The sequence below is a fragment of the Idiotropiscis lumnitzeri genome, chromosome 5 (genome assembly GCF_059441095.1).
Source record: "Idiotropiscis lumnitzeri isolate Australia: NSW breed Sydney's pygmy pipehorse chromosome 5, RoL_Ilum_1.0, whole genome shotgun sequence".
Classification (NCBI taxonomy): Eukaryota; Metazoa; Chordata; class Actinopteri; order Syngnathiformes; family Syngnathidae; genus Idiotropiscis; species Idiotropiscis lumnitzeri.
Genome location: NC_142395.1, coordinates 29,740,949 through 29,765,763, shown reverse-complemented (window position 1 = coordinate 29,765,763; position 24,815 = coordinate 29,740,949). Strand labels below are relative to the sequence as shown.

The following is a 24,815-nucleotide window of genomic DNA, read 5'->3' as shown; positions in this document are numbered from 1 at the left end:
GTGAGCTGTGATGGGTCCCTTTCGCCCTGAGCAACGGGGATGTCATTTTCAGTTGACAGGAACTGACAAAATGGCCGCCCCTGAGATTGATTTTGCTACGTAATGCATATGCTGCAAATGCAATTGTAATCAAAATGTCGTGTTTAGAGTAGTGGGGGCGCGTATAACATTTTGTTGTTGAGAAAATTTTGGGGTTGACTTCTGCTTTAAGGAAACTATTTTTATTTTAGTACATCTTTAACTACAGTAGCAGGGTTGCAATTGACGTTTTTTTTTTTTTTGCTAACTGGTCAAGAATACTTAACTTTGTTTAATTTAAAAAAAAAAAAAAGAAGAAGAAGAAAACGTCGGGTTGAGCGGAACTCCAGACTACTGCTGAAAACATTGACAAAGTTAGTATGAGTTAAATGGAAGCATGATGAACTTAACTTAAGCCTGATAGAAATTGCTTCATGACGTCATTTATGCAGCCATGTCGACAATTTTTAGACAACTCTAAAAGTTTTTGTATCAAGGTTGTTGTGGAGAGAAACAACTGCTGAGAATGATGCATTTTAAAATAATGCTAATAAAAATAATCAGCCTTTTTAGAAGTTAATTTTCAACGTGATATGACATTGAACTCGTTCAGGTTTTTTTGCTTTTTGGCTTTTTGCTTGGAAACGTCCTCCAATTCTGTAACTCATTACACGTTTACGGGGGCGGCGTCCGGCGACACTTTGTGTCACGTGACTGACCTGCTCGGTCTCCTTCTGCAGATGCGACTGGCGGCAGACACGCAAGCAGGAGACCTCCTCCTCCTCCTCCTCCTCCTCCTCCTCCTCCTCATCCGTGCGCTGTCATGGGACAGCTCGATGCATCAGTTCGGATTTAGGACGACGACGACTTGGTCCCGCACTCCCGCCACCCAGTCGGAGTTGACACTATTGCAAAAACTGGCAAAACCTCACCTAGGATTTTCCGCGTTTCACTTTTTTATCTTTTTGAAAGATGTTCTTCAACACTGGACCATCACGGTAAGTATTGTGTATCCAATTGAATTGTATTTTACTTACGTCTGCTCTATTCAAAAATGTGATAAGACAAGAGGAACTTGTGACGAGGGGGGGGGGGTAATTTAACAAAGTAATTGCATGATGTCAAAAATGAGATAAGACTCATTGCACTCGACTAGAGGGGCGATTTGTATTTATGGTAAATAATGATTAGAAAGACTGATGGATACTCAGCCACAATGGGAATTCACTTTTTCCAATTTAGAAATGAGCAGAGCAGCTAAATGACATTTTTGATACGTGTTAAAAAAAAGAAATAAAATCAGATTCGACTGCCATAATTGAAAAAGAAAAAAGTACTAAAAGGAAATTCACTTTTTTAATGACGCACCCAAACTAATAAAAAGAAAACTACTTTGGTAAAAGCAGATTTAACTCCTATATTTAAGTAAAAGTGCAGAAAGGTACAGACACTAAAAAGCACTTGCGTACAAAATTAAAAATAAAATTTCATCATCTATTACAGAAGAAACATGTTTTTGATAACTTGACAAAAACAAAAACAATGTGCACAAAATACTTTCACTCTTAAATTCCGAGTGTCATTGTCAGACAAGGAAAAATGACATTATTTATTCCGTTTTAACACCAGCAGCTAGCTACCGTTGAAAGGTTTGGGAATATCTTGCTTCTCCGCATCTTCCTGGGTCACGTTTTTTGACTTTATGAGACCGCAGATCTTAAATCAGTATTGACCAAGATCCCAACCGTGGTTGACATCACATCTCCCCATTTTCATTTTTTCTTTTACATTAAATCGTCATCCACGGGGGTGAAAAGAAAAAAAGATCCTCTCTTGACTGAGTAACGAGTAGAAAATAAAAATGCCACTGCAGAGGACAGCAGATGCCTGAAAAATCCAATCCAATTGTCACATGTGTGTGCTTCAAGGCTGGCATCCGAAATTGACTCCGTCCATGAAAATATCAGTAAAGACGTTTTGTAGACTTAAGGCCAATCCCCGAAGGGCACTTTGGGGATTTTCCAAGCGAGCCTCTTAAGGTTTGAACTTTGTCCTGTCCGACATATTTGCTCATTAAATACAGCGCATGTCTGCAGCTGCTAAATTCCGATGCAGATGAAACGCTCTCCCTCCGTTCCCATGAGGTTCATTTTAAATCCATGATGTCGGTTTTGGGAATGCGGACAATTTGGGATTTACAGTCAATGTCGGTTCAAATTTCCAAGCGTTATTTTTGAAAAGTGGATTTTTACAGCATTCATTAAGGCTGAACAATTCATTGAATTGAAATTGACCTCACAGCAGAGTAAGATGTTATTTTAAAATGGCAAAAGTTGCAATTTGGCAAAACAACAAAAAGAGACGACTTCATTTCAGTTGCTCGCTGGGCTTTTCGGTATATTGATATCAATTTACAAAGTGTAGTCCACATGTTTACACAAAGGTCAAAAAGCCACAGATTTGTTTCCATTATTATTGCGTATTGACTCACTGATTTGTTTGCGCCACACTTGTTTGGTGGACTTTTATGAAGCGCCATCATCGGGCCTCAACATTTCCAGCACATAAAAAATCTATTAGACCAGCGTTTCTCAACTAGTGGGGTGGGGGCAGGGGCGGGCCCCCCCGGCGGGCCGCGGTGCGATGCTGAGGGGGGCTCGTGTGAACCTGGGGGGGGGGGGGGGGGGGGGGGGGTGGAGACATGCTTATCTTCCGCTGTACTACTATAAAGTGTAATTGCACCTCCACTCCACTAGGTGGCAGTGGCGTTCTCCTTGCCCGTTGTGCACCGCGAGTAATACCTCGACGGTGTCGGTTTGTTTTGCAACAAAAATGCGATTATTTAGAGTTGCGGCGGAGTGGCACAAATTGTTAGATTCACGCTAAATAAAGTTCCATCAGTTTTCAGTCCATCTGATGTCCTCCGTTCCATCCACAGGTTCTCCTCCATCCACATTCTTCTCTTCCTCTTCATCCTTCCTGTGGTTTTCTCCTTCTCACGCCCTCGGTGGATTCTTCAGCGTGTCCCAGCGGTCCTCCCGCAGCAAAGCGAGAGTCGCCCGGCCCCACGCTTCCTGTCCGAAGCCCGCCTTGACGTCGCCTCCCCGTGTGACCCAGAATGCCACAAAACGGCGCCTCTGCCGAGCTACTGGGACCTGAGGCGATTTCTGGCCTACGAGACGCTTCACTCCAACGGCCGACTCACTGAAACCGCCATCGGGATCTACGGCTATAACCTGGGCTCCAACAAAAGCCCCGCCTACTCCGTTGCGCCCGCTGAGAAAGGTCAGCGGTCACATACCCGACGCAAGCGTCAGATCTTTGGCCACGACGGGCGATACAGCATCGCGGGGCAGAACTTTGTGCTGAAATATCCTTTCTCAGTGGCCGTCAAACTTTCCACGGGCTGTTCCGGAACGCTGGTCGGGGAGCGGCACGTTCTGACGGCCGCTCATTGCGTTCATGATGGTAAAAACTACGTGAAGGGTGCTCAGAGGCTCCGAGTGGGCTTTCTAAAACCCAGACAACGAGACCCCCACGCTCCGATTTCCAATTCGACCAACCGCGTTGAGAGCGGTCCGAACGTGGGCCCGATCGCGTCCGAGAAAATGAAGTTCCAGTGGATCCGAGCCAAGCGCACGCACGTCCCCAAAGGATGGATTCAAGGCGACGCCAATGACATCGGGATGGACTACGACTACGCGCTTTTAGAACTCAAGAAAGCCCACAAACGTCGTCACATGAAGTTGGGCGTGAGCCCGCCTTCGCAGAGGCTTCCGGGCCGACGGGTTCACTTCTCGGGGTTCGACAACGACCGTCCGGGACAGCTGGTCTATCGTTTCTGTAAGGCCGGAGAGGAGACGTCAGATCTGCTCTACCAGCACTGCGACGCCCAGCCCGGGGCCAGCGGGTCGGGCGTCTACGCCCGAATGTGGGAGGGGCGGCGCCGGCGATGGGAGAGGAAGGTGATAGGCGTGTTTTCGGGGCACCAGTGGGTGGAGCGTCAAGGGGCCTCTCAGGAATTTAATGTGGCCGTGAGAATCACACCTCTCAAATATGCTCAAATCTGTTACTGGATAAGAGGCAACTTTGTGGACTGTCGAGAAGGCTGAGGAAGGACGTCAAAGTGTCGCCACCGAAGACAAATTATCTCCAAAATTCACTGTTGCAACAAAAGTCGCCGATGAAAAATTATGACCGGGACATTTGTCAAGAATGGATGCCCGCCCAAAAAGGTTTGGACTCGTCTCTAGAAGCCACAAAATCTTTCCCGATCCAACAAGGTTATGGCCTTGAAGCTCCTCCCCTCTGTTCAACGTGGTTGCTTGGCAACAGGTGGTGAGTTTCTCAGACAATAACGACCATGAAGTAGAAAAAAAAATGGGGGTTCACTCTATTACCGTAATATGGGACCAAGGCAAGCCTATTAACTCATTTGTACACAACAGAGGTAAGCAAGTGCGTCAGGGTTTTGAGTTTTTTTCATTTTTAAACATGACTTATTATAGCTTGGGCAAAATGTTGATTTACCATGTGCTGTAATTTACAGCTAGGACGTTTTAGTAAAAAAAAAAAAAACAACAACAATTTGACCCGTTGAACCTAAAACGTAACGGTGATTTTGGAGATGCAACGATTTTGCCCGACAGCGAAGACCACATCCACTTTAAGTATGATTGCACTATTTGAACGTTTTCTACTGATCTACTTTTCTATTTTTGATGAATGTACCAAAGATGCCATTTGATTGTGTCTTAGCTAAAGATATTCTTTTCAATGGGCAAAGCAGTGTTTTTTTGCAAGCATGATGTTTTATGCCTGCTAAATCAAATGTTTGGAACATTGCTGACTTGCTCTTTCCAAAGCTCAGCTTCAGATGAATATTGTCGCTTGCTGTCAAAACAAACAAAAACATTCATGGACATTTTTTTTGTTTTTGTTGGATAACTTCATCGAATGTTTTTTTTTTTGCTCACTCTTTGAAATTAGCAACACATTACAAGGATTGTTATTTTATTTTATTTTTTTTTACACTTTGCTTCAATAACCTTTTGTTATATTGCATTGGCGTGTTCCAGAAATGTATAACTGGCAAACGAGAGAAATAAAAGCTTTGGAGATCTTCCTTCATTCGTGCATGTGCTCAGTGACTTATACAAATCGACGCTTTGTTCATTTCAACGCCGTGTTTTATTTCAGATGCCAAAATAATATGCTCGGGGTGAAATGAACATTGTCAAAAGGCGAAATATGAGGACCAGCTCCTGAAACTTCTGCAACTGTGACGTGATCCACAAAAAGGTTCAACAACGGCATGCTGGGATGTTTACACAGAACAAAAGTGAAATTGGCAAATACTCGCATCCCGTCTGTTGAACTGAAGCCAAAGACCCAAGAGCGCGGATTCGAAAAGGAAACTCATTCGAAAATCTTTCCGAAGCTCAAAACCTCAACTCAACTCGTATGTGGGGGGGCTTTTAGGCACAATGTGTTATTTGAGAAAGCGCTGAAAGTGGGGAGACCAAACGAAAAGGCAAAAGTTGTTCAGGCAATGATGGGAGGTGTCGCTCGTGAGGAATTTCACTCGAGTCAACAGCGCCACCTTCTGGCGACAGTTGCTACATTCAAGTTGACCCATCGCAAACGCGAAACTAAAAGCGTTTCATCATTCAGACCAAGGCAAACTATTTACCGTAAATGAACCACCAAAGAAATGCTTTGTCTGTGGATTTGAAGGTGCATTTAAAGGAGGCACAAATCAAAGTAAGGCAGGAGGGTGCATGAAGAGCTTGACTTGAAGACAAAAAAAAAAAAGGGCAGCATGCAAGGTGAAGCTGCTTCTAGCGCAAACTGCAGAGAATACGCCAACTGGTAACGAGACGGGCGGGTCTGGTTGACTTCCAACACCACAACGTAGCATGAAGCACCCGTGTCATGAAACGTCCTTTGAAAATGACATTCTAAATGAACGAACAAGCATTTGGACAGCGACACAGAAGCCGACGATGCAGCTTGCACGGCGAGGGTGAACACTTTGAGCGATCACAGCCAGCGGTGACAAACAAGAACATGGCCATCGCCAAAGCCCAAACGAGGACGAGCATGCAGCAGGTGACGTCGGCGCACTGAGAAGAGTACCAAAAACGCAAGATGAAAAGAGCAATGCCACTCTTAAAACTAAGGCTCTTAGCATACATTACTCCCGAGAAAAAAATAAAAAAACTTAAAAGGATGGACCTAAAATGCACTTGAGAGCGATCAACTTCAACTCTAAACTTTTGAATGCACGTTGCCGTCTAGATTTTAATGCAAAGAGTAAAAAAAATGGAGTGTGTGTCGAAATGAAGAGGCTTTTGGCAAAATGAGCACCGTTGACGGCATTTGCTCAGGTTGGCGACAGTTTTCAAATTGTAAATATCGTTATGTATTATTTGAATTTTTTTTTTTATTGTGTCAACATCAGGCAGAAACCAAACTTGGCCAAATTTGTATTTTTATTTTTTTTCATAATCGATCCTATTGGCGACTCTCCACGTGGGTCTGTTATTTTTTAAACATTACTGACCTATCACAATTATTGAAAACGGCTTTGAAAATGCAAAGTTAATGGCTCAGCTAAGCAGCCGGTTTTTTGTTTTCCTGAAAAGTGCCGGATGTCGAGACGCAAAAACGTCATCTTTCTTTTGAAAGTTCTCGCACTCTGTTGTCTGTTACATCTGCAACCATGCAGGCAGAAAAGTAGACGTCCTGGGAAAAACGCAGCAAATTTTGCTCTTCAGCCCTTATTGTTGTGAAAAAAAAAGGTATTGGAACTGAAACAGTAAGTTGTTGTGAATTCAAAAGCTAGGAGCAAATTTCAGCGGACGAGGTGCATTTTAGGTTGATCCGAAATTGTCGTCTTCTCGTGAGTAATGCAACACACTCTACAAACACTTCTGACTAAAGATAAACTCTCGGCTGGTTGCCTAGCAACTGCTCGTACCATTCCAAAACGTTTTGGTCGCGGCGCTAAGCTCACTGGACGTTGCTGACTGCATCTGAATATTGGATGACAATTTGAAGTGACTCGCTCGCCTGACTATCGGCAGAAAAAAACAAATGTCTTGACTTTTTCAAGAAAACAACTGCATCTTTTGCCTTCCAATTTAGTTTGTAGTTTGAGGGGTTAGACGTTCAGGCCAATCTTGGGAAAAGAATGTATAACTGTTGACTGACATCTGAGAGGCCATGTGCCCCCCCCCCCTTTTTTTTTTAACATCTTTGGTGAAACTCCCTCTTCTCGCAACAACACAACGCAGCATGCTAATGTCGTCAGCGTGGTAATGCCCGGCGTAACTTGAAATAGTATACAAAATAAAATATTCTTTTAAATAGGCTTATATAAACATTGCATTAAAAATAGAACCGTATCAAAAGACGATTATGAGTTCGTACCCTCCAAACGTGTGCCGAGCTCTCCCAACGTGAACACGAGCGCACGTCTCCCACCTGCAGCGCACGGCCAGGACGTCTTTACTGCGACTTTAAGCCCAAACTACTCGCCAGAGGGTACGAGTAGGCCTTGCCCAGCACGATGCGGTCTCTGAGCAGCTTGAAAAGGACATAGTAGTTGCAGAAAAGAATAAGGCCCAGAGAGAGAGTGTGGTTCCAGCGCTCGGAGAGGAACAGCGAGTACAACTGATACAGGACGACGCTGGTCTCGATCCAGATCAGCAGGTTCAGGATCCGCAATGGCTTGTGGAAGAGGAACTGGAACGCCAAAAGAGAGGACAAGGTCAGAAATCCGTTAATAAGCGTCGACAACATAAAGCGGCGCACATCAGACACGCGGCCAAATCAAAAAACGAACTGAAAGGTATACAACACAATTTGATTTTTGTTCCGTATTTATTTAGGTGTGCGGCGCCTCTGTGTGACGTGGTAACGGTCAGTCCGTTCTTGGCCGACTGGGCGGACAGACGAACTTTAAGTACTGACGAGCGACCACCTTCTGATTGTGGGCGTGCGCCACGCACGGCGTTGATGCTTTGCTCGCTATTCTTTGTCGGCGTTGTTAGAAATGACGTTGAGGAACTTCATTTAGACAAAAGTAGTGCTTTGCTGAAATATTGTAACAGCCACACAAATTGTTTTTGTTTTCTGGTTGAAGTTGCTAATATGGGTAAATTTGAGGTATTTGCCATTAATGAGGTTAATTTTGAAAACAAAAACAAAAAAAAAAACGTTTTTACAGCTCAACCCAAAACCTTTCTTGCAGTTTCCAAAAGCAAACCTTTATTTTCCCAGAATTGAGCGGTCAAGTTGGTTTTGCACGGTGCGAAAACGCAACATTGGGCGTGGCTTAATATTCTTTGTCTACCTGGCGGCGCTTGAGCGCACCAGTTTCACAACGAGCTCCGTTACAACTCTTGGAATCATTGACAGCTTGCCAGAATCGATGGGCGCACATACTCACATAAAATCTGGCGTGCGAAACATCAGAGGGCATGGCAACATTATATGGCCCGATTGCCTTATACAGACAGCGGCTGTGTCGTACCAACACGCCTTGAGGCCAAACTGTCTGCTCAGACCATCTGGGGGGGAAAACCAAAAAACTTTTTGGATGAACGCTGACGATTACCAACGTGGCGACAAATGGCATCCCTTACAAATGCTGAGGTGCGTTACTGTAAGATCCGTGCTCCAGCTTCTGCCAGCGGCCCAGGTGGGCCGCCGAGCGATGAAGTAGGTCGCAGTAGTTCGGGGGCAGCAGCTGACTCATCAGCATCACAAACGCATTAATCCACACCATGATCAGATGCTCGCATGACCAGCGCATGTCATAATATTGGGTGCTCTGGAAAAAAAAAAAGTCTTTTGCAGTCAAACGCGACGATGAATTCAAACAAAGGTGAAGAGCGAACGTACCCTGACAAAGCACAAAGGCAAGAAGGCGACGTAATAAGCGCTGAACAGCGAGTTGAACAGCACTTCCTTAATCCGTCGATTGAAGTCGCTCTTGAGCTCCTCCACCTCTGATCGAATCAGCTCAGGCGTGTGAACGTGCGTGTGCGGCGGGCACGTGTGCGTGGGCATGTGCGGCGGTGCCGAAAACTGTTCCGTGAGGTTCTCTCGTAACAGGAAGAGGAAATCCCGGGGTCGAAAGAGGGGAGCGTCCGATAGGTCCGATTGCTGCTGCTCGGCCGAGTAGTCGCATTCGGCGTTTGACGTTTGGCTTTTCGCTCCTTCCTGGTGGAAGCAGCAGAGCGGGACATACACGCCAAACCTAAAAACAGCAAAGGAGGGACAAAGTCAGAGTTGCCGCCAGTGCTGGCAAGCAATTACATTTTTTTTAAACTCATTGATCGCAAAAAAATCCACAATTAATTGTGATTACCGTATTTTGCCGACTATAATAAGCCACTGCTTTTTTTTCTTCTAGATTTTGAACCATGCGGCTTTTCTGTGGATATTTCTTCCACAGATAGGGGGCGCTCCATCGTTCAGAAAATACACAAAATAAATCTCCATTTTTTTAGGGGGGACTCTTGGGTCTGTTGTGTTTTAATTTAATAATCAGTTTATGAACCATTCTGTGCATTCACAGCACTAAATTGTTCTGGACATGCACTAAACAACTCATTTTTGAAAACATAGAAAACTGCGGCTTATAGCCTGGTGTGGCTTGTATAGCGTTTTTGTTTTGTTTTTTCAAAAAGAATTGCTGCGTCTTATATGTGGGTCCGTCCTATAGTCCGGAAAATGCGGAAATTATTCTCAAAAAAAAAAAATCTGTAATTTGGAAGTCAATAAAACGGAGTTCAAATATTCAATCCCCTTCATTTTCTATCAAATTAATCTTGAGTTAACGCTTGAATTTTGACAGCCTTTGTCGCAGTATAACCGAACGAGACGTACGAAAAAGCCAAAGTTCGGCAACCGCTCAAAAATCTGGGAGAGCTTTTTATCCTCTCAACATGCTCTTGTGAAAAGGGAGCACGAAACACTCACGGGTATCCCAAGAAGAGGAGGTTGAGAACCGAGTGGTTCTTGCAGAGGTTGACCAGCGTCCAGCAGAGCACCCAACAACACATGGTGAGCAGACACAGTCTTGCTGCAATCAAAACCAAATAGCAGACCGGCGAGCCTCTGCTGCTCTGAGACAGCTGCACAAAAGCACACGAGACATTTTAGTCGTGAGAGAACACACATCTATGAGGTCCAAATGTCACATTGGAGCAGTACCTTGACATACAAGCGCCCCGACGGGTGATGAGCTTCTTTCGCTTTTTGTTGTAATCAACTTAAATTTAGGAGTGCGCTTGAGACATTCAAGTGAACGTCCTTTGGTCTGATTTGTGCTCGCATTTGCCATCTTTTTCTTTTGTTTTTTGGCCATGTTGATTTGAAGCTTGAAATCACCCCAAAAACATGACCAATCTGCATGCGTACTTGTCTTGGTACATGCAGATTTATTAAACACGTAAATTCCAGATGTTGGGCCCGACAACGCCAGTCCGAGTGAGCGAGTTACCTCTGAAACTATTGTCCAAACAAGCCTCCTGGCCAGCATGACGGTGATGAAGACGGCCAGGTGGTAATCCATTAGATGGAAGCTCTGTGGTTCAAAACAAGCAACGGACAAAGTTCATTGCACAAAGTCACACTGGAATCAAATAAATAAACCTGTATTATTTTATGTTTGAATTGATTTTGAACAAAGAGTAATTTGTTTTTTTTTATTAAATCCGTAAAAGCGCTTTGTTCGTGTGACCTGCTTCGTGAACGTCGGGCGCGAATCGCAGCTTTGACGATTTCAAAATTGCTTTGTCTGAGATTGCGATTCCGGTCCCAAAACGACCAATCTTTCAGCCCCAGCTGGTGGTATCGGTTACTTGGTATTGGCGAATAATCAAGAGTTGAGTACCTGTAGTGGTACTGGTCTTACAAAAGTGGTATGAAACGCCCCCCCAAAAAAAGAAGAAAAATCAAAAGTGAATGAAACATGCAAACTTAAGCATAAACTCCGTGGGAACTCAGTCCAGTTTTTAAGCTCTAAAAAGTTCTTGATGCATCCAAAAGCGTGTGTGCTCTTACGAGTGAGGTAGAGGTGGGTGGCTGGCTGTACGGGTACCACCAAACAGTCCGGTAGATGTTGACATACTGGACAAACAAGGCCACCAGTAGATAGAGAAAGAGCAGGAACTCAAACAGCAGGCTGCTGTCCAATGGCAGCAAAGGAATCTTTGAGTGGCGGACGGGCTCAGGTGTGATGACGGCCGAGATAGGTGGTGCAGACAGACCCAACGAGTTACTGCTCCTAAAAGAAAAAGAAAAATGAATTTTTTTTTTTGACCCGACAATGGTACAGACATCGCGTGATGAGTTCAGCAGAACAGATCACGCTTGAATATCTTAACTATCCATCCATCATCTGAACCGGAACCTATCCCAGCAGTCTTCGGGAAGTAGGCGGGGCACACCCTGAACTTGTTTGCCAGCCAATCGCTGGGCACACGGAGACCAACATCCACTCGCGCTCACAAAAACACCTCGGGACAATTTAGATTGTCCAATCATCCTACCATGCATGTTTTTTTTGGAATGGGGGAGGAAACCGAGTACCTGGAGAAAAGCCACGCGGGCACGGGGGAGAACATGCAACCTGCACACAGGAAGGCCGGGGTCGGGATCGGAATCTACGACCTCTGCGCTGTGATCCAGACGTGCAAATCAGTCTACCACCGTGCCACCGAACACCTTCTGCCCGTTGCGTCCATCGCGATCGACCAGTAGCTCGCAAAGGGGGCGTGTCATGTGTTCGCATGCTGAAAAAAGTGGGAACCCGCGTCTTGTCACATCCGCTTTTTATTTTGTATTGTGTGAAAAAATTGTCCCGAGGGAAACGGTTGCGGTAAAATGTGTGCACGCCGACATCACAAACAAACATGAGAAGATGGAGAAGCGCAAAGCACAAATGAGCGTCTTTGCTTTTTCAGGACTAAGTCCAGAAGATCATCAGGAAGCGAGCCGCTATGCAGACCAGATATCAACGGTGACGGGAAAGTCGTGCTCCACCAACGACTTCCCAGTTTCTTTTTTTGCTATGTTGCAGACTCGTCAATGGAATTCACGAACATTCGCCTTTCACCTTTTCCACATTTTTCTTTGATATTTCCGCAAGTCTGCATCAAGTTATTCAAGCCCTCAAACCGACTTTTGTGAGTAGATTGAGACGATAACCACTGGAACGGATTCATCATACTTTTTTGCAAGATGTTTTTTTTTGTCATGAGCGTTTTCTCACATGAAATGGTGATCAAATACTGTGCAAAGAAACACCAAAAGTGGGCTTTAACAATTCTAAATGAGATATATATAGTGGACGTTGACCAATCGCAGGAGGGTCTTGAAAATATCCCACTTTTCACTGTGGTTGGATTGACAACGCTGGCACAGTCAAGTGATTCTGCGTAAAGGTTCTGCACGAGCATTGATTCAATGCGGGTGCCACAACCCAGCCTGTAGAAAATATTTCTTAACCTCACCAAACCTGAATGACCAGCAGGGCAGCCAACCATGTCAGACAAGGTGACCAATAACTCACCACAACCCCCCCCCCGCTTCCCAAAAAAGGAGCGCCCATCGAGAAGCTCTTTCAGTGGACAAAAGAGGCATTTATGGATTTGTATCAGTACGTTGAACTTTTTTTTTTTTTTTTTTTTTTTTTTTAATCAGACCTGCAGGTGGCAAGTCTTCATACCCGTGGATTTTGTTATATATTTTTCACGTGTGGTAAAATAAACCTTTTCGAATTCATCGCATTACGTGGCAAAACAATAATCCTAATAATGCCGAATAAATATAAACAAATAACCATTCATTAAAACACGCATTACAAGAAATTAAATACCTGTCCGTCATGCTGAGCACGGAAACTTCCAAAGGCTCTTTGAAGGCATTGCTGCTGCTACGTGTACGGGGGGTGCCGTAGCCGTGCGGGCGAGAGTCAATATCGCGGCCCACAGTCCTCATCTTACTGGTGTACGACTTCATCCATAATTGGGAAATTAAAAGACTAAATTGCAAGATTTCAAAGCATGACGTCTTCGTCTATGCCCTACAGTCACCTTGGAAACGGAGTTCCCATCTCTTTTGGAGTCATTGTGTCGTTCTGGGCTGATTCCTCACCTTCCTTGGGATCATTGAGACCCCGGGAGGTGATATCTTGCATGGGGCTCCGCTCCGATTGAGATGACAATTTTTGGCACAAAGCTTTGCTTGTGCAAAGCACATTGAGTTGGCTTGTGTAGGAAATACGGCGCTCCATAAATAAAGCTGCCTCGTCACATTATTACTTGCTACTTAAAATGACTCATGTCGGCTAAAGACAAGCGGCGGCTCGGCCCGCCGCTGTCGGCTGCCTTGCCTTGAGGCTCGAGCTAAGCACTCCTCTTTGTCACAAAGCGCAGCTCATTTGCTTCAACCGCATTGTGAAACGACGTGAAATAAGATGACAACAAAGATAGCTGGGATAGGCTCCAGCACCCCCCGCGACCCTCGTGAGGAGAAGCGGGACAGAAGATGGATGGATATTACAAGGGAAATGATGATAAAAGTAAGAAGAGAGTGTGTACGTGTGTGTTTAAGTCACATGATTAGCTGGCGCTAAAGTTGATGGCAAAGCACGGCTCGTGAAAGTCTGGTTTGAGAGCTATTTAAAAAAAAAAAAAAAACGACAGCAGCCGTGACGATGGATGCTCATTTCTCTGGCCAGTGGCTGCATTGAGGATGCACTTTTTGGTTTTTCAACTTCAAAACAAGGAAAAAGCGACACAAGAGAACATTTCACTTCTATTGCTTTTCTTTTGGAAAACTTGACAGTTGTTGAAGAGAATTGTTCATGTTTTCATTTAACTTAAGACACAAGAAATGCTGCTGAGCCAGGGAGCTCCTGGCACTTTTTGGTGAAATGCGCAGTGGGATTGTCTTGTTTTGTACATTTTCAAAGACATAAAAAAAAAACAGAAAACCTTTCACCTGTTGCAAATCACAAAAGCTGTTTAATCATCACGCTAAAAGGCATTTAAACAAAGTCAACTATTGGACTTTTTATTTTTCAAAACCAATTTTGAATTTGTGCCGATTAGCAGATCGGATAATCGATGGATGCATGAATATCGGATTCAAATATTTGTTACTCGACTTCTGGACTAGTAATAATCATTATCGGCCACCGAAAAACATATCGTACAGTGGGGGGGGACGCATGACTAGTAAGACGGATGTTCAACTAGTGTGCCCGAGCTCGTAGTATTACGAGTGAAGTGCTACATGTTAACTAGTAGAATTGGACGTCACTCGGAGAACTCGAAGCATTCCGTTGACAACTAGTGCACCTTTTTGTCTCACTGGGAACATGTACAGTAGTTGAACTCGTCAACTGGAACCGAAGGATATGAAAGCCGTTTCAGCGTTTACTCAATGTGATATTGTATAATTGTTCCATAATGCTTCAGAGAAAGCAGCTCGAAGCATTTATTCCAAATAAAAGCCCTTTATTCTATCGATCTGGCCGAAAGTGCCTCATTAACTCATTCACTGCCATTGACGGCTAAAGACGTCAAAGATCCATTTTCTTTCCTCGGATGGTGGTGAATGAGTCAAATGTAAATAAATCTGGATATCACGGATGTTGACTAAATACTCGCAGCTTTAATGAAGCGCACCAGGTGACTCGTCCTCTTTGTGAGGGCATGAGTGTACTAGTTCAAGGAGCATCAACCCGGGGTGTCGTTCCCCAAAGAGTGCGCAGGTTCTAAATTCATTTGTATGACTGAAAGGGAGTACGTGCGTCCATACCTGTTTCGGAGGCCCGTACCATTGCCCAGATTGCCCCCAACAAGCGTTTGCAGGGAGGGCAGAGCAGAGCGGCTCAACTGCTGTCTGCTGGGACCCCTGCGACCCCCTGGCATGGTCGCCGCTTACAATGGCAGCCGCGCACGCTGGGACTCGCCCTGGCTCCCTAATGAGCGACCATAGAAGATGAGGCCACTGTGAAGGAGAGCAAAAAGATGGGACGCCTGTCACAGGAAATAGCAACGCCAACACACATTCTAGTTATTCATTTCATTTTGTAAAGGTCCCGGCAGATCAGAATGAAACCGAAAGTCTGGGGTGACCTGAAGCACAGGCGATGGCTGCCCTTACTATAAAACACATTTGAGCTGCTTTTGAAATTAAGAATAAGAAAAAAAAAAAATCAGTGACCACATTGTTCGGACCATTAGACGCACCATTTTATTCGACGCGGAATCAATGAACGGCTCTACAATGCTTCAAAACATTTTCATACACACAGCACGGCGAGTTTTCAGGCACATTATCTTTGTCAAGCGTAGGATGTTAAATAGTTGATTTTAATTGTACTCAAATGAAATCTATCAATATAGAGGTGTATTTTCAACTCTCATGCATTCTTCCAAGCTAAACTAATGATTTACTACTAATCAAGAAACACAAGCAAAATGAATGAAACCTGCCTTAACTTTGATTGACTGCCGTTGAGTTCATCAACTGGAATCCAAATGCCACCGACAAATATATTTAGTATCTTTTTCAACGGGGAGGCATAGAAAAGCATCCCTGCCCAGCTCATCGGTGAACTTTAGGCCTCTACATAGTGGCAATGTTTTCCGGAACGAGTGGATACTGTAGAGAATTTGTAGCGCTTCCGTATTGAGATCAACAGCGTTTCGGGTTGAGGCCACAGAGTTGGGGGTTCATTTTGGCTTGCCACCTCATTTAAGACGGAAAGAAAAACCAACATGTTGGAACTCGGACAAATTTAGGTACCTGACACTCAAACACGGTATGAATAGTAGGAGTGGGAACGGTACGATATGATACGATTTGCAATACAAGGCACACAATATGGCGATTAATCACGCGATGACCATACAGTGATTATCGATATATTGGTCAGGAAATCAATCCACGATAATATACAATAGTGCGACTCAAGAGGGGGAAAAAAAACGTTTTTCATTTATTTATTCATTGATTTTTTTTGTACCAACACAGAAATGCTATGAAATTCTTTTTTTTCTGAAACAAATTAGTCTTCTGAACAGAAACACTATTCGTGCAACATTCCTGTAAATTAGTGTTCTGCTACTGTTCTCTTTAGAAAAAAATGACAATTTCTGTCTACACCTCATCCATGTGATTGATAACAGAATAGAGATCAGCCGCTTTCACTCATGATCGGAATTCGCAGCATCGAACCCTGATCAGAACACCACAAATAGAAATACTTTTTTTTCCCGGAGAAAGAAATAAGAGAGTCTAGTCTTGTTAGTCTCATCTCTAGTTTTGGTGCATATATTGTCACAGAACACTATTCTTTGGGTCTTGAAAGAAAAATGCTTCAAAATGGTTGGCAAATTGTGGAACTCCGTTGCAAAAACAGCTGACAGTGAATGAGTTCATCTTTAAGAAAGGTTTGTTGTGCACATGAATTGAAGGACATTTTTTTTAAAGCAAGTTTTTAGGGCATTACATTCAAGTCATGCCCCCACTGGATTTAATTTTCATATTGTATTGGATACTTTTTAGGAGTAAAGCTTGCGGCTCATCTTTAGTCATTGCAGCACTTTAATGTTGCCCATTCTGGTCACACTTGGTCAACTAAATATTTTTGGAGTTGGTGTAAAAAGTTTAAGAAGCACTGATTTTAAATATTTGACAACCAAATCAGGCAATTGAACGCACACAAACAAAGTGCAAAGGAGAAACTATTCAGTTGAAAGTCACTGGAGAAAACGGGAACTAATATTGCAGGGAACTATTTTGTCATTTCTTCAGACTTTAACCCTTTACGTTTTGCAATTGTGTGTTTCAAATTGAAACAAACGAGGTCCGATTTCATGTTGATAACACCGCTGTGCGCGAACTAACCCTGGCGTTTCTCAATCTTGACAACAAGCAGCGTGCTCTCCTTTTTTTTTAAACACGCCAGTTGCGTTCGGAACTCTGGCAAATAGCGTGAACAATTGGGGGAGATAAGTGAACGTTTGGGTGTCTGGAACACACGATTTGAGCAGTTAAGAGCGCTGCGTAAAGTCACATTTTACTCACACGACAACATACGGGAGGGTGAAGTGAACGAGGATGCATCAGTCACTTGTGTGGCTTCCAGCCGGACGAGTCCAGACGGAACCGAGCATTCCTCCGCCTCCTTTTTACTCCAATAAGACCGAACGCAGCAACGTGGAAATGAGTTCCGGTGGTTCCGGACAAGCTGGCGCGGTCCCCAGTCAGTCCGTGTTGGAAAGAAAAATGCGACTTTTTCAAAAAAGTTCAACCCAAAGCTGCGAGAAGCAACTGTGTAAATGCATTTCACAGAGACCGACGTGGCAAGCTCGCACCGCCTCTATTAGACGTCATCAATGCGCGACATGAATCATGCAGAGTACTGAATAGAAACAGTTGCGTTTAAAGCCATCCTGGACTTTAGGGAAGTTAGGGTATTTGTAGGGGTGGGGGATACAGACGTCAAGCATAAAAGTGAAAAAGTATTTTGTTTTTCTTTTATTTAAAGGGAAAATGCCGCTTTCCATTTTTTTATTAATACTTAGAACTGTATGACGAACGCGACAAGAACTACTGTATTTTATGTTGGTTGAAATAACCTTTTACTCAGTTGTACAGATAGATATATGCGGATGATTGTCAGATTTATGTCCCTTTGAACAAGAAAAAGACCATTTCTCCTTAAAGGGACACTTGGATGAGCTGAACATAGATTTGAACGCTAAAATGCAATCAGAACTAAAATGCCCCCCCAAAAGACTGTGTAGGGATTTGCGGGATTTTTTTGTGTGATTAGATTTATGACAAATTGGCACGCCCCCCTTTGGAGCTCGGCATTTTATGTTTGTTTTTTTTCAGGTCACAGCTGTCCGTGTCACAGCATTGAGGCAAGCATGGTAACATTACCCTGGACTGTCAGTTCTGTTGTCTAAAATGGCGATCAAATTGCAAATGCACATTGCTACTTTTGTCCATTTCAACCTGTGGAAGTAGAAAAGAGTTCTGCGCAATAGTTTGGATTTATTGACATCAAACGTAAGCTCATATGATCACCGAGACAAAATTTAAAACACCGTGACGAACTCTCCTCCACTTACACAGGCTGAAGCGGAAAGGAGCAAGAATGCGTGCACAAAGCCAGACTAGCTATATTTCGGACATAAGTCCCTACAATGAAAAACAAGGCAAAGTAGCCGTGTCATACTTTAAAGCTTCAAATATTACTATCATTTAAGTGGTGGGAATCTCCATTAATTTGCACAATGTTAATGCTGATGTAATTTATTCCCCCCAAATGTCCTTTTTCTTCTCTGTACAATTTAATTATTTTTTTCTGGATTAATTTTCATTTTTGAGAAGGAAAAAAAAACATGAACATGGATTTTTATGTTTGTAGCACAATTCACATATGCTAACACTTGTTTGACACATTATGAGGGTTGAAAATAAGTGAATAGCTTGTTTATTAAGGTTTTACTAAGCAAGTTCAAGCCGAAATAATGTAGAAAAAACACTTTAATTTCATTTATAAGATCTTTTGTCTTACATCAAGTGAAAAAAAAAGATTCATACTTCAACATTAGGACAGGTCAAATTGAATTTTGACAATCACAACGGTATAAGCATCGTTGAGTTCCCACATAATGATGATCCTAACAGTTTTGTATGTCAATTATATACACTTTAATGGCTTTCATTAGATTATACAAAAAAGGTTCATCATGATAATTCAATGTTTCACATGGATAACTGCAAAAATATTTTTTAAAAAATCAAACACATTGTGAAGCTTTAAATAATTCCTCAATATGTAACAGTTACAGTATTTTGGTAAGTGATCAAGCGCTACTGGCCCATTAAGAGCTACAACAAACATCCTTCCTATTTTTTGGGCATTATTAAAAACAAAGTTGGTCAGTTCCTGCACAGAATACCAAAGACAACTCGAAAAACACTAACTTCAATAACTGTGGAGAGCAGTTTGAGCATTCATTCAATATCCTCGTTATGCATTTTAAAGTCCATTTACTAGTTGTTGCTAATTGATTGCGAGTAGGTCAAATGTGGGACAAGTAGTGAGGGAAAAAATGACTTGTAAGACATTTATTCTATTAGTGCACTAAACTTTTTAAATAGTGAGGGAAAAAAACATCCTAGTCCATGGACCTTAAGATGGACATTGACTTAATACTCAAAACATGTTTCCAGCTTCCACAGCAGGACATAAACATTCAGCAATGTTTCAATGTCACCAATGATCCAGTAGAGGGCGCTCACACATTTGACATCCATTTTTTGAAGCATTTCTCTACTCCCGAGTGTGATGCTTTCCAAATATTTTACGACTTCATTTCACAATATTTTCTGAACACGTGTTGGACAACACCCAGTTTTTATCCTGATGGCTAAAGAGGTCTTTCAAACTGAGCAGGAGTTTGACAACAAGGCTGCTAACAACATCGCAGTTCAAGTGAGGTGTGTGCGAGTACTCAGAAACAGAGGTCAAAGGGCGTTTCACAACTCCGTTCAGATGACGACGCTGGTGCCACTGCGAGAGCTATGAACCTGAGAGAGACACACTAACTTTAGATTCTTTTTCTCACAGCCAGAAAATCTGATTTAGGTTTTTTTAAATGTTTTTTTATTGCGACTAAATTAAAGCAATGTTTTTCTTACAGAGTAGCGTTCGTTCCTCCTTGGCCCTGGTTTGTTTCCAGGCTCGTACTCCGTGTAGCTGGGAGGCTTCTCACCCCAGCCTCCGCCGCCTCTCCTCCTTCCTCCTCCTCCTCTCCGATTATTGTCCTCATCATCAGAGCTCCAAGACCCTCTTGCCCGGCCTGCTCCCGGTGGGCCGTAGTTTCCTCTGGACCTGCTGTCAAAGATATCATCCCTGGAACGGGATCGCGGGCGGTCCATGCCTCCTCGCATCCCGCCACGCGGTCGCCCATCTAGTGACTCCTCGCTGTAGCTCCTCGGAATGCCTCTGGACCTCGGAGGTGAGGGATAGCGCCGACCCGGTGTACTGCGCTCCCCGCGGGAGCCGAAACCGCCGTGACTGCTTTCGCTGGAGCTTGGAGGGCGAGTTTTAGGCGCGGGGGGCGGCACTCGCCCCGGCTCACGTATCGGCGGGAGGGTGATGACGCGACGCTCCGAGGGCACGTCACCGAGGCCGGATATCATGCTGGGAGGCCCGGCGGAAAAGGGGACGCTGATGGGCATTTGCTGGGGGGCAGGCGAAAGCCGTGTCATGTGGGGGGGTGGAGGCGGCTGAGCCTGGTGACAGAAGGATGATTTAAAAAAAAAAAAAAAAAAAAAAGGAAGAGCGTTAATAGCTACATAAAGGAGATTGTGCATATAAGAGCAATATGCTTTTTCCAGGGTCGATAATTATTAGAAGTCATGGAGGCCGATAACCGATATCTGAAGCTGATATTCATTTGTTGAAAAGGGCGTAAAATCGTATAAAATTTTTGAAAAATGAAAACTCCAAAACTCGACTTTGTTTAAATGCCTTCAAGCACATGTTTCTAAAAAAAAAAACCTTCAGTGATCTAAGACATATCAAAGCTTTTATTAATATCTTAGAAAGTAACCACATTTCTAATTCGGGTCTTGAGACGAATGTTTGTGAGATCTTGGCCAAGGTCGCAAGAACGGCGCAGTACGTACCTGAAGCAACGGACTGGTCATGTCCAAGCCCCTCACTTGACTCTCCATGTAGTCAAGCATGTGATTGGTGTGGGCAGGCGCGTGGCTGCCGTGGATACTCGGGGCCGGTATGCTGTAAGACGACGAGTGGGGCGGGGGGAGCGGCATGGGCTTCATCGGCATGCTCTTCCCTGACATGGATCCTATCGGGACCAATCACCCTCCCAAATTAGCCAAGTCCAAAAATCCAAAGTGTCTTTGTGGCAGTGCGAGTCGTACCTGCGTACAGCAGCGGGTTCATTTGCGAGGAGGACGCCTGAGTCATTGGTCCGTACACGGGCTGTCCTGCCACCCATGGAGCCATGGCCCTCTGCGCATCCTTCATCATGCGATGCTGCATTACAGCTGAAAGAGAGACATTTTGAAATCTACGAGCCCAGGAGTGACGTCTGTAGACATTTTGTGTGGAGCCAAAACACATCAGCAACAGTCGTGTCAAAGCGCAGTTTTGTCGTAACATCAAAGACTTGAAGAATTTGCCTGTGATATTTTATAAAGACTTCATATTTTGTTGAAGTGTTCTTGCTGAACAATATAAGAAGCTTCCTATTTTTGGTCAATTTGACATTGATGTTGATTCAAAGAAAAAAAAATATCAAGACGTTATTCACCAGTTACGTCATATTTTAACGTTTGCTACCTTTTTCCGGGCAGCAGCACTGCTGCGGGCAGCAGGGACAGCGCACATAGCAACAACATGTCTGAGGACAACACTGGCACCAGCAGATGCCAAACAAGATGATGAGAAGCAGAGCTCCGATGATGATGAAGAGCACGGTTAACCAATCTGAGGGAGGAGGACTCACTTAGTCACGTTTCACAAATCGACAATACAGATGAAGAATTGCACGTCACGTAAAAGCTTTCTTACGATAAACAATAAGTTTGATTTCTTTGTCAGAGTCTCCCGTGGTGTCTCCAGGCGCATCGACCGAACAAAAGTACACACCGTTGTCCCACCACATCACCTCATTGATGACCAGATCAGCCTCTGCGCAAACAAACGATCGAGAAGAGGTTGACCGTCATCACCGTGGGCAGGAAGTTGAAAGGCATAACGAGACATTTTGGCATTACTCAAGTAACAATAAGGGATTTTTCATTTTGTGCAGATCACAGGTGTCAAACTCAAGGCCCGGGGGCCAGATCTGGCCTGCGACCTCATTGTGTGTGGCCCGCAAAGGGCAAATCATGTGCGGCAACTTCCTGTTTCAAACACGTTTTCTTCACTTTTAACAACATTGAGACATGCAAAGTTGCCATTTATTGATCACCAATCCTCTCCCTTTTAAAACAAATTGAAGAATTGTTGAACAAACAATTACAGACTGGCTTCTGATTTCAAAAGTGGCTTTCCATCAATTTGTTGCGTGTATGTGATCACGTAAGGTGATCATCCATTTCCATGGATTCACAGTCATTACGGCCCTTTGAGGGAAACCAGAACACAAAAATGAGTTGGACACCCATGGTGTAGATAGTTAAAAGCTTGCTTAAGGCTAAGTAATGCTAAAGGGCACCCGTTTCCAGTATTATTCTACAGTGGATAGCATTCCGTACAGTAGATTAGGAAATTGTCCGATTTCTGGGAATGCTGAAGAGCGTTACAAACAATTTCACCTTCAACACCTTACCTCATTCAGAACACCCGAGTAATTATTTTCCACATTCGTAAAATTGCCAATTTTTTAAGCAGAATTGTTGCCTGAACGTCCGGAATGAGGTGAATGTGTTAAACTTGCAAAAGTTTGCATCAGAAAATTGGCAGAATAATCACGCGTGAGTGCTCTTACGTGTTTACGCAATGATCTTCTTTAAGATCCCAAAAGCAAACGCGTTGAGGTTTGAACTCACTGTCTTGGATTGAGATCTTGCGATCTCGGTATTCTGAACCGCGAATGGGCTCGTTGTTTCCTCTCTTCTGAATCACAGTACGAATTGTGCGCTGGCGATCTGGACAGTCGTTAGCGGGGTCCTGGCCCAGCTGAAGGGCCGACTGGTACGCTACACACACACACACACACACACAAAGCATGCACACACATAAAACAACAAAAAAAAGGAGGGATTTATACCTTATAATGAATACTCAACTCAATGTTGAATAAACACTACTCACAAAAAGTTACTAGCGACAGTGTACGAGTTGGAAATCAAGAATATCGAATAAAGCTCAAATGTCTTTCCAAAGATTTCTCACAATGTAAATCAATTAAATAAAATCCAAATAAAAATCTCTTACATGTGGAGTAGTACTCCAGCACGGGGTCCTTACAGAAGGACTTAAACCTCCAGGTGACGAGCACATCTTGGAGGCTTGCGGACGTGGAGAAGTCACAGCGCAGGATCACAGAGGCAAAAAGAGCCGTGCTGCGCTCCTGCTGTGGGACGTTCACCTGAATACACAGCGACACTGGAAAGGAACGCCAAATGCACAATTACCTTCATGCTTGATATGAAGTGGAAGTGTGGGCTCATCACACTTGCAAACCTTCCAAAGGACTCAAATGGGAATTGAGATAATTTCATGGAAAGCATTTTGTTTCGTCAAAAGCAGAATGTCAGAACCCTTCGCCCACATGTGCGGGCAGTACAGTACATTATTTTGGGGGGCGTCATGGTTTGGAATTCCAATTGTAATTCAAGGTAGCAATGTACTGGTTCATTTAACCCTGATTATGCAAAAATATGTTTTCCCCACACTATTTTTAAGTTATGTCATAAGAGCCACTCTTCAATTTGATCAATCTCTGCTTTATTCTCATTTATCCTCACAGTTTGTCGTTAATTACAATAGAAAGTTTCTTGGAAATTCCTGTCCCTTTTCGCAAGCCTATTTAGAGCAAAATAAAAGGAGGATGGTAAGAATTCATCCGCGAGTGTTTTGCTAAAACAACAAGTAGCTCATCTCACAGTGGCCGAACCAGAAAAACAGGTGACACAGACAAAGCCACAGGAAGTGAAACCAGCCAACAAACATCAGGTGGGTGGGATGAAACCAGTCAAGCTCCAAAATGAGCTCTTTCAAATTGATCGTGGGATGCTGCGTATAAAACACACAATTCACAAATGCAACCATAAAATTGTACCAATTAGAAAATATTTACGAAAGGGTTCGCTTGACCAGATGAAGTAATTCACATCACGAGGATGGAAATTTTTTTTAAAAAGCCCAAGTAGCCTGAGCTTTCCCCCCTTTAACAGATTTATTTGACATAAAACAATAATAAAACAAAACAAACAAACTTGGAACATTCCAACTCGACATTGCGAAAAAGAAAGTGTTCTGTACCTTTCAGGAGCGACGAGAGGATGGCGGCGGCTAAAAATCGCCGCATGGTGAAAAAACGCCGCTGTCACGATTAAAAAAAAATCGTATCAAAATGAGCAGGAAAAACAAGCACAAAATGCAACAAAGTACTAACAAGAAAGTGGATTTTACAGCAACTACTCAACGGGGGCTACGGCATTGAAGGGAAGTCACAACTCAGCCATTTGACCACGCCCCGATACAGGTGAACTGAACGCTTCCGGTGCGGTGACGTCACGCATCGTCACTGTGTTTGGGAGAATACGGTTGGATTTTTTTTTGCTACGCGACCAGAATAAATAGGCGTATTTTTAGAAGAAAATTCATAATTCGGTGAAAGTAAAATTGTACTAAAAATGAAATTTTGAAGGTGTTTTTAATCCCGTCCTTATTTTTTTGCAAGTCATATTTTGGTCGAGAATACGTCTTTACCGGTAATTTTATTCTTTCTTTAACGCACAGGTGGTTTTGCATCTCTTGACACCAAGAACCACTTGGAAAAAAATACTTATCTGTCCAACTATGCACCACCACAATGACCAGCATTAAAATAAAGTAACATAGTAGCTCACTTGTTAATTAAAATCAAGTAAGGAGTTTTTATTAATTAATAAATGAGTAATTCTACTTTAACAGGCGTCTTTTTTTAAAACACACTTAGTAGTTCTGACCAAACACTTTGTGCACATCGCCACTAGGTGGC

General features: G+C 43.5%; 3 protein-coding genes across 5 annotated transcripts; 1 reads left to right on the top strand and 2 right to left on the bottom strand.

The window, feature by feature from the left end:
• The first annotated feature begins 773 nt into the window (after nucleotides 1-773).
• LOC148337639 (serine protease 23-like) lies at nucleotides 774-5,143 on the top strand. The gene is made up of 2 exons (XM_088296500.1): nucleotides 774-1,016; nucleotides 2,957-5,143. Exons 1-2 carry the CDS (start codon nucleotides 991-993, stop codon nucleotides 4,128-4,130), a joined length of 1,200 nt encoding a protein of 399 aa, XP_088152626.1. The 5' UTR covers nucleotides 774-990; the 3' UTR covers nucleotides 4,131-5,143.
• A 42-nt stretch (nucleotides 5,144-5,185) lies between these two features.
• Nucleotides 5,186-17,474, bottom strand: tmem39a (transmembrane protein 39A). 2 transcript variants are annotated; one of them, XM_088296499.1, is made up of 9 exons: nucleotides 17,152-17,474; nucleotides 14,863-15,054; nucleotides 11,098-11,320; nucleotides 10,535-10,618; nucleotides 10,012-10,166; nucleotides 8,929-9,286; nucleotides 8,670-8,857; nucleotides 8,474-8,594; nucleotides 5,186-7,767 (listed from the first exon to the last, which is right to left on the bottom strand). In XM_088296499.1, the coding sequence occupies exons 2-9, from the start codon at nucleotides 14,973-14,975 to the stop codon at nucleotides 7,531-7,533; spliced, it is 1,479 nt and encodes a 492-aa protein (XP_088152625.1). In that variant the 5' UTR covers nucleotides 14,976-15,054; nucleotides 17,152-17,474; the 3' UTR covers nucleotides 5,186-7,530. The 2 variants fall into 2 exon arrangements, with proteins under 2 accessions (XP_088152625.1, XP_088152623.1); XM_088296497.1 differs by having other exon boundaries at nucleotides 17,140-17,473.
• Nucleotides 17,475-18,591: 1,117 nt separating this feature from the next.
• Nucleotides 18,592-24,719, bottom strand: LOC148337637 (immunoglobulin-like domain-containing receptor 1). Of its 2 annotated transcripts, none has more exons than XM_088296225.1 (10): nucleotides 24,228-24,719; nucleotides 24,095-24,155; nucleotides 23,045-23,215; nucleotides 22,657-22,806; nucleotides 21,674-21,793; nucleotides 21,443-21,589; nucleotides 21,022-21,147; nucleotides 20,764-20,945; nucleotides 19,771-20,367; nucleotides 18,592-19,659 (listed from the first exon to the last, which is right to left on the bottom strand). In XM_088296225.1, exons 2-10 carry the CDS (start codon nucleotides 24,138-24,140, stop codon nucleotides 19,621-19,623), a joined length of 1,578 nt encoding a protein of 525 aa, XP_088152351.1. In that variant the 5' UTR covers nucleotides 24,141-24,155; nucleotides 24,228-24,719; the 3' UTR covers nucleotides 18,592-19,620. The 2 variants fall into 2 exon arrangements, with proteins under 2 accessions (XP_088152351.1, XP_088152352.1); XM_088296226.1 differs by having other exon boundaries at nucleotides 24,245-24,389.
• Nucleotides 24,720-24,815: the final 96 nt, after the last annotated feature.

What these genes read in the sequence shown, in the direction of transcription:
- tmem39a (XM_088296499.1), bottom strand. Translation starts at nt 14,975, where the DNA reads ATGCCAGGGGGTCGCAGGGGTCCCAGCAGACAGCAGTTGAGCCGCTCT. An exon ending in CACCCACCTCTACCTCACTC is followed by an intron (nt 10,619 to 11,097) that starts GTAAGAGCACAC and finishes TTTGAACCACAG; the next exon opens with AGCTTCCATCTAATGGATTA. An exon ending in AGTAACGCACCTCAGCATTT is followed by an intron (nt 8,595 to 8,669) that starts GTAAGGGATGCC and finishes TTTCCCCCCCAG; the next exon opens with ATGGTCTGAGCAGACAGTTT.
- LOC148337637 (XM_088296225.1), bottom strand. Translation starts at nt 24,140, where the DNA reads ATGCGGCGATTTTTAGCCGCCGCCATCCTCTCGTCGCTCCTGAAAG. An exon ending in AATCAAACTTATTGTTTATC is followed by an intron (nt 21,590 to 21,673) that starts GTAAGAAAGCTT and finishes CTCCTCCCTCAG; the next exon opens with ATTGGTTAACCGTGCTCTTC. An exon ending in GTGCTGCTGCCCGGAAAAAG is followed by an intron (nt 21,148 to 21,442) that starts GTAGCAAACGTT and finishes TCTCTCTTTCAG; the next exon opens with CTGTAATGCAGCATCGCATG.
- LOC148337639 (XM_088296500.1), top strand. Translation starts at nt 991, where the DNA reads ATGTTCTTCAACACTGGACCATCACG. An exon ending in TTCAACACTGGACCATCACG is followed by an intron (nt 1,017 to 2,956) that starts GTAAGTATTGTG and finishes TTCCATCCACAG; the next exon opens with GTTCTCCTCCATCCACATTC.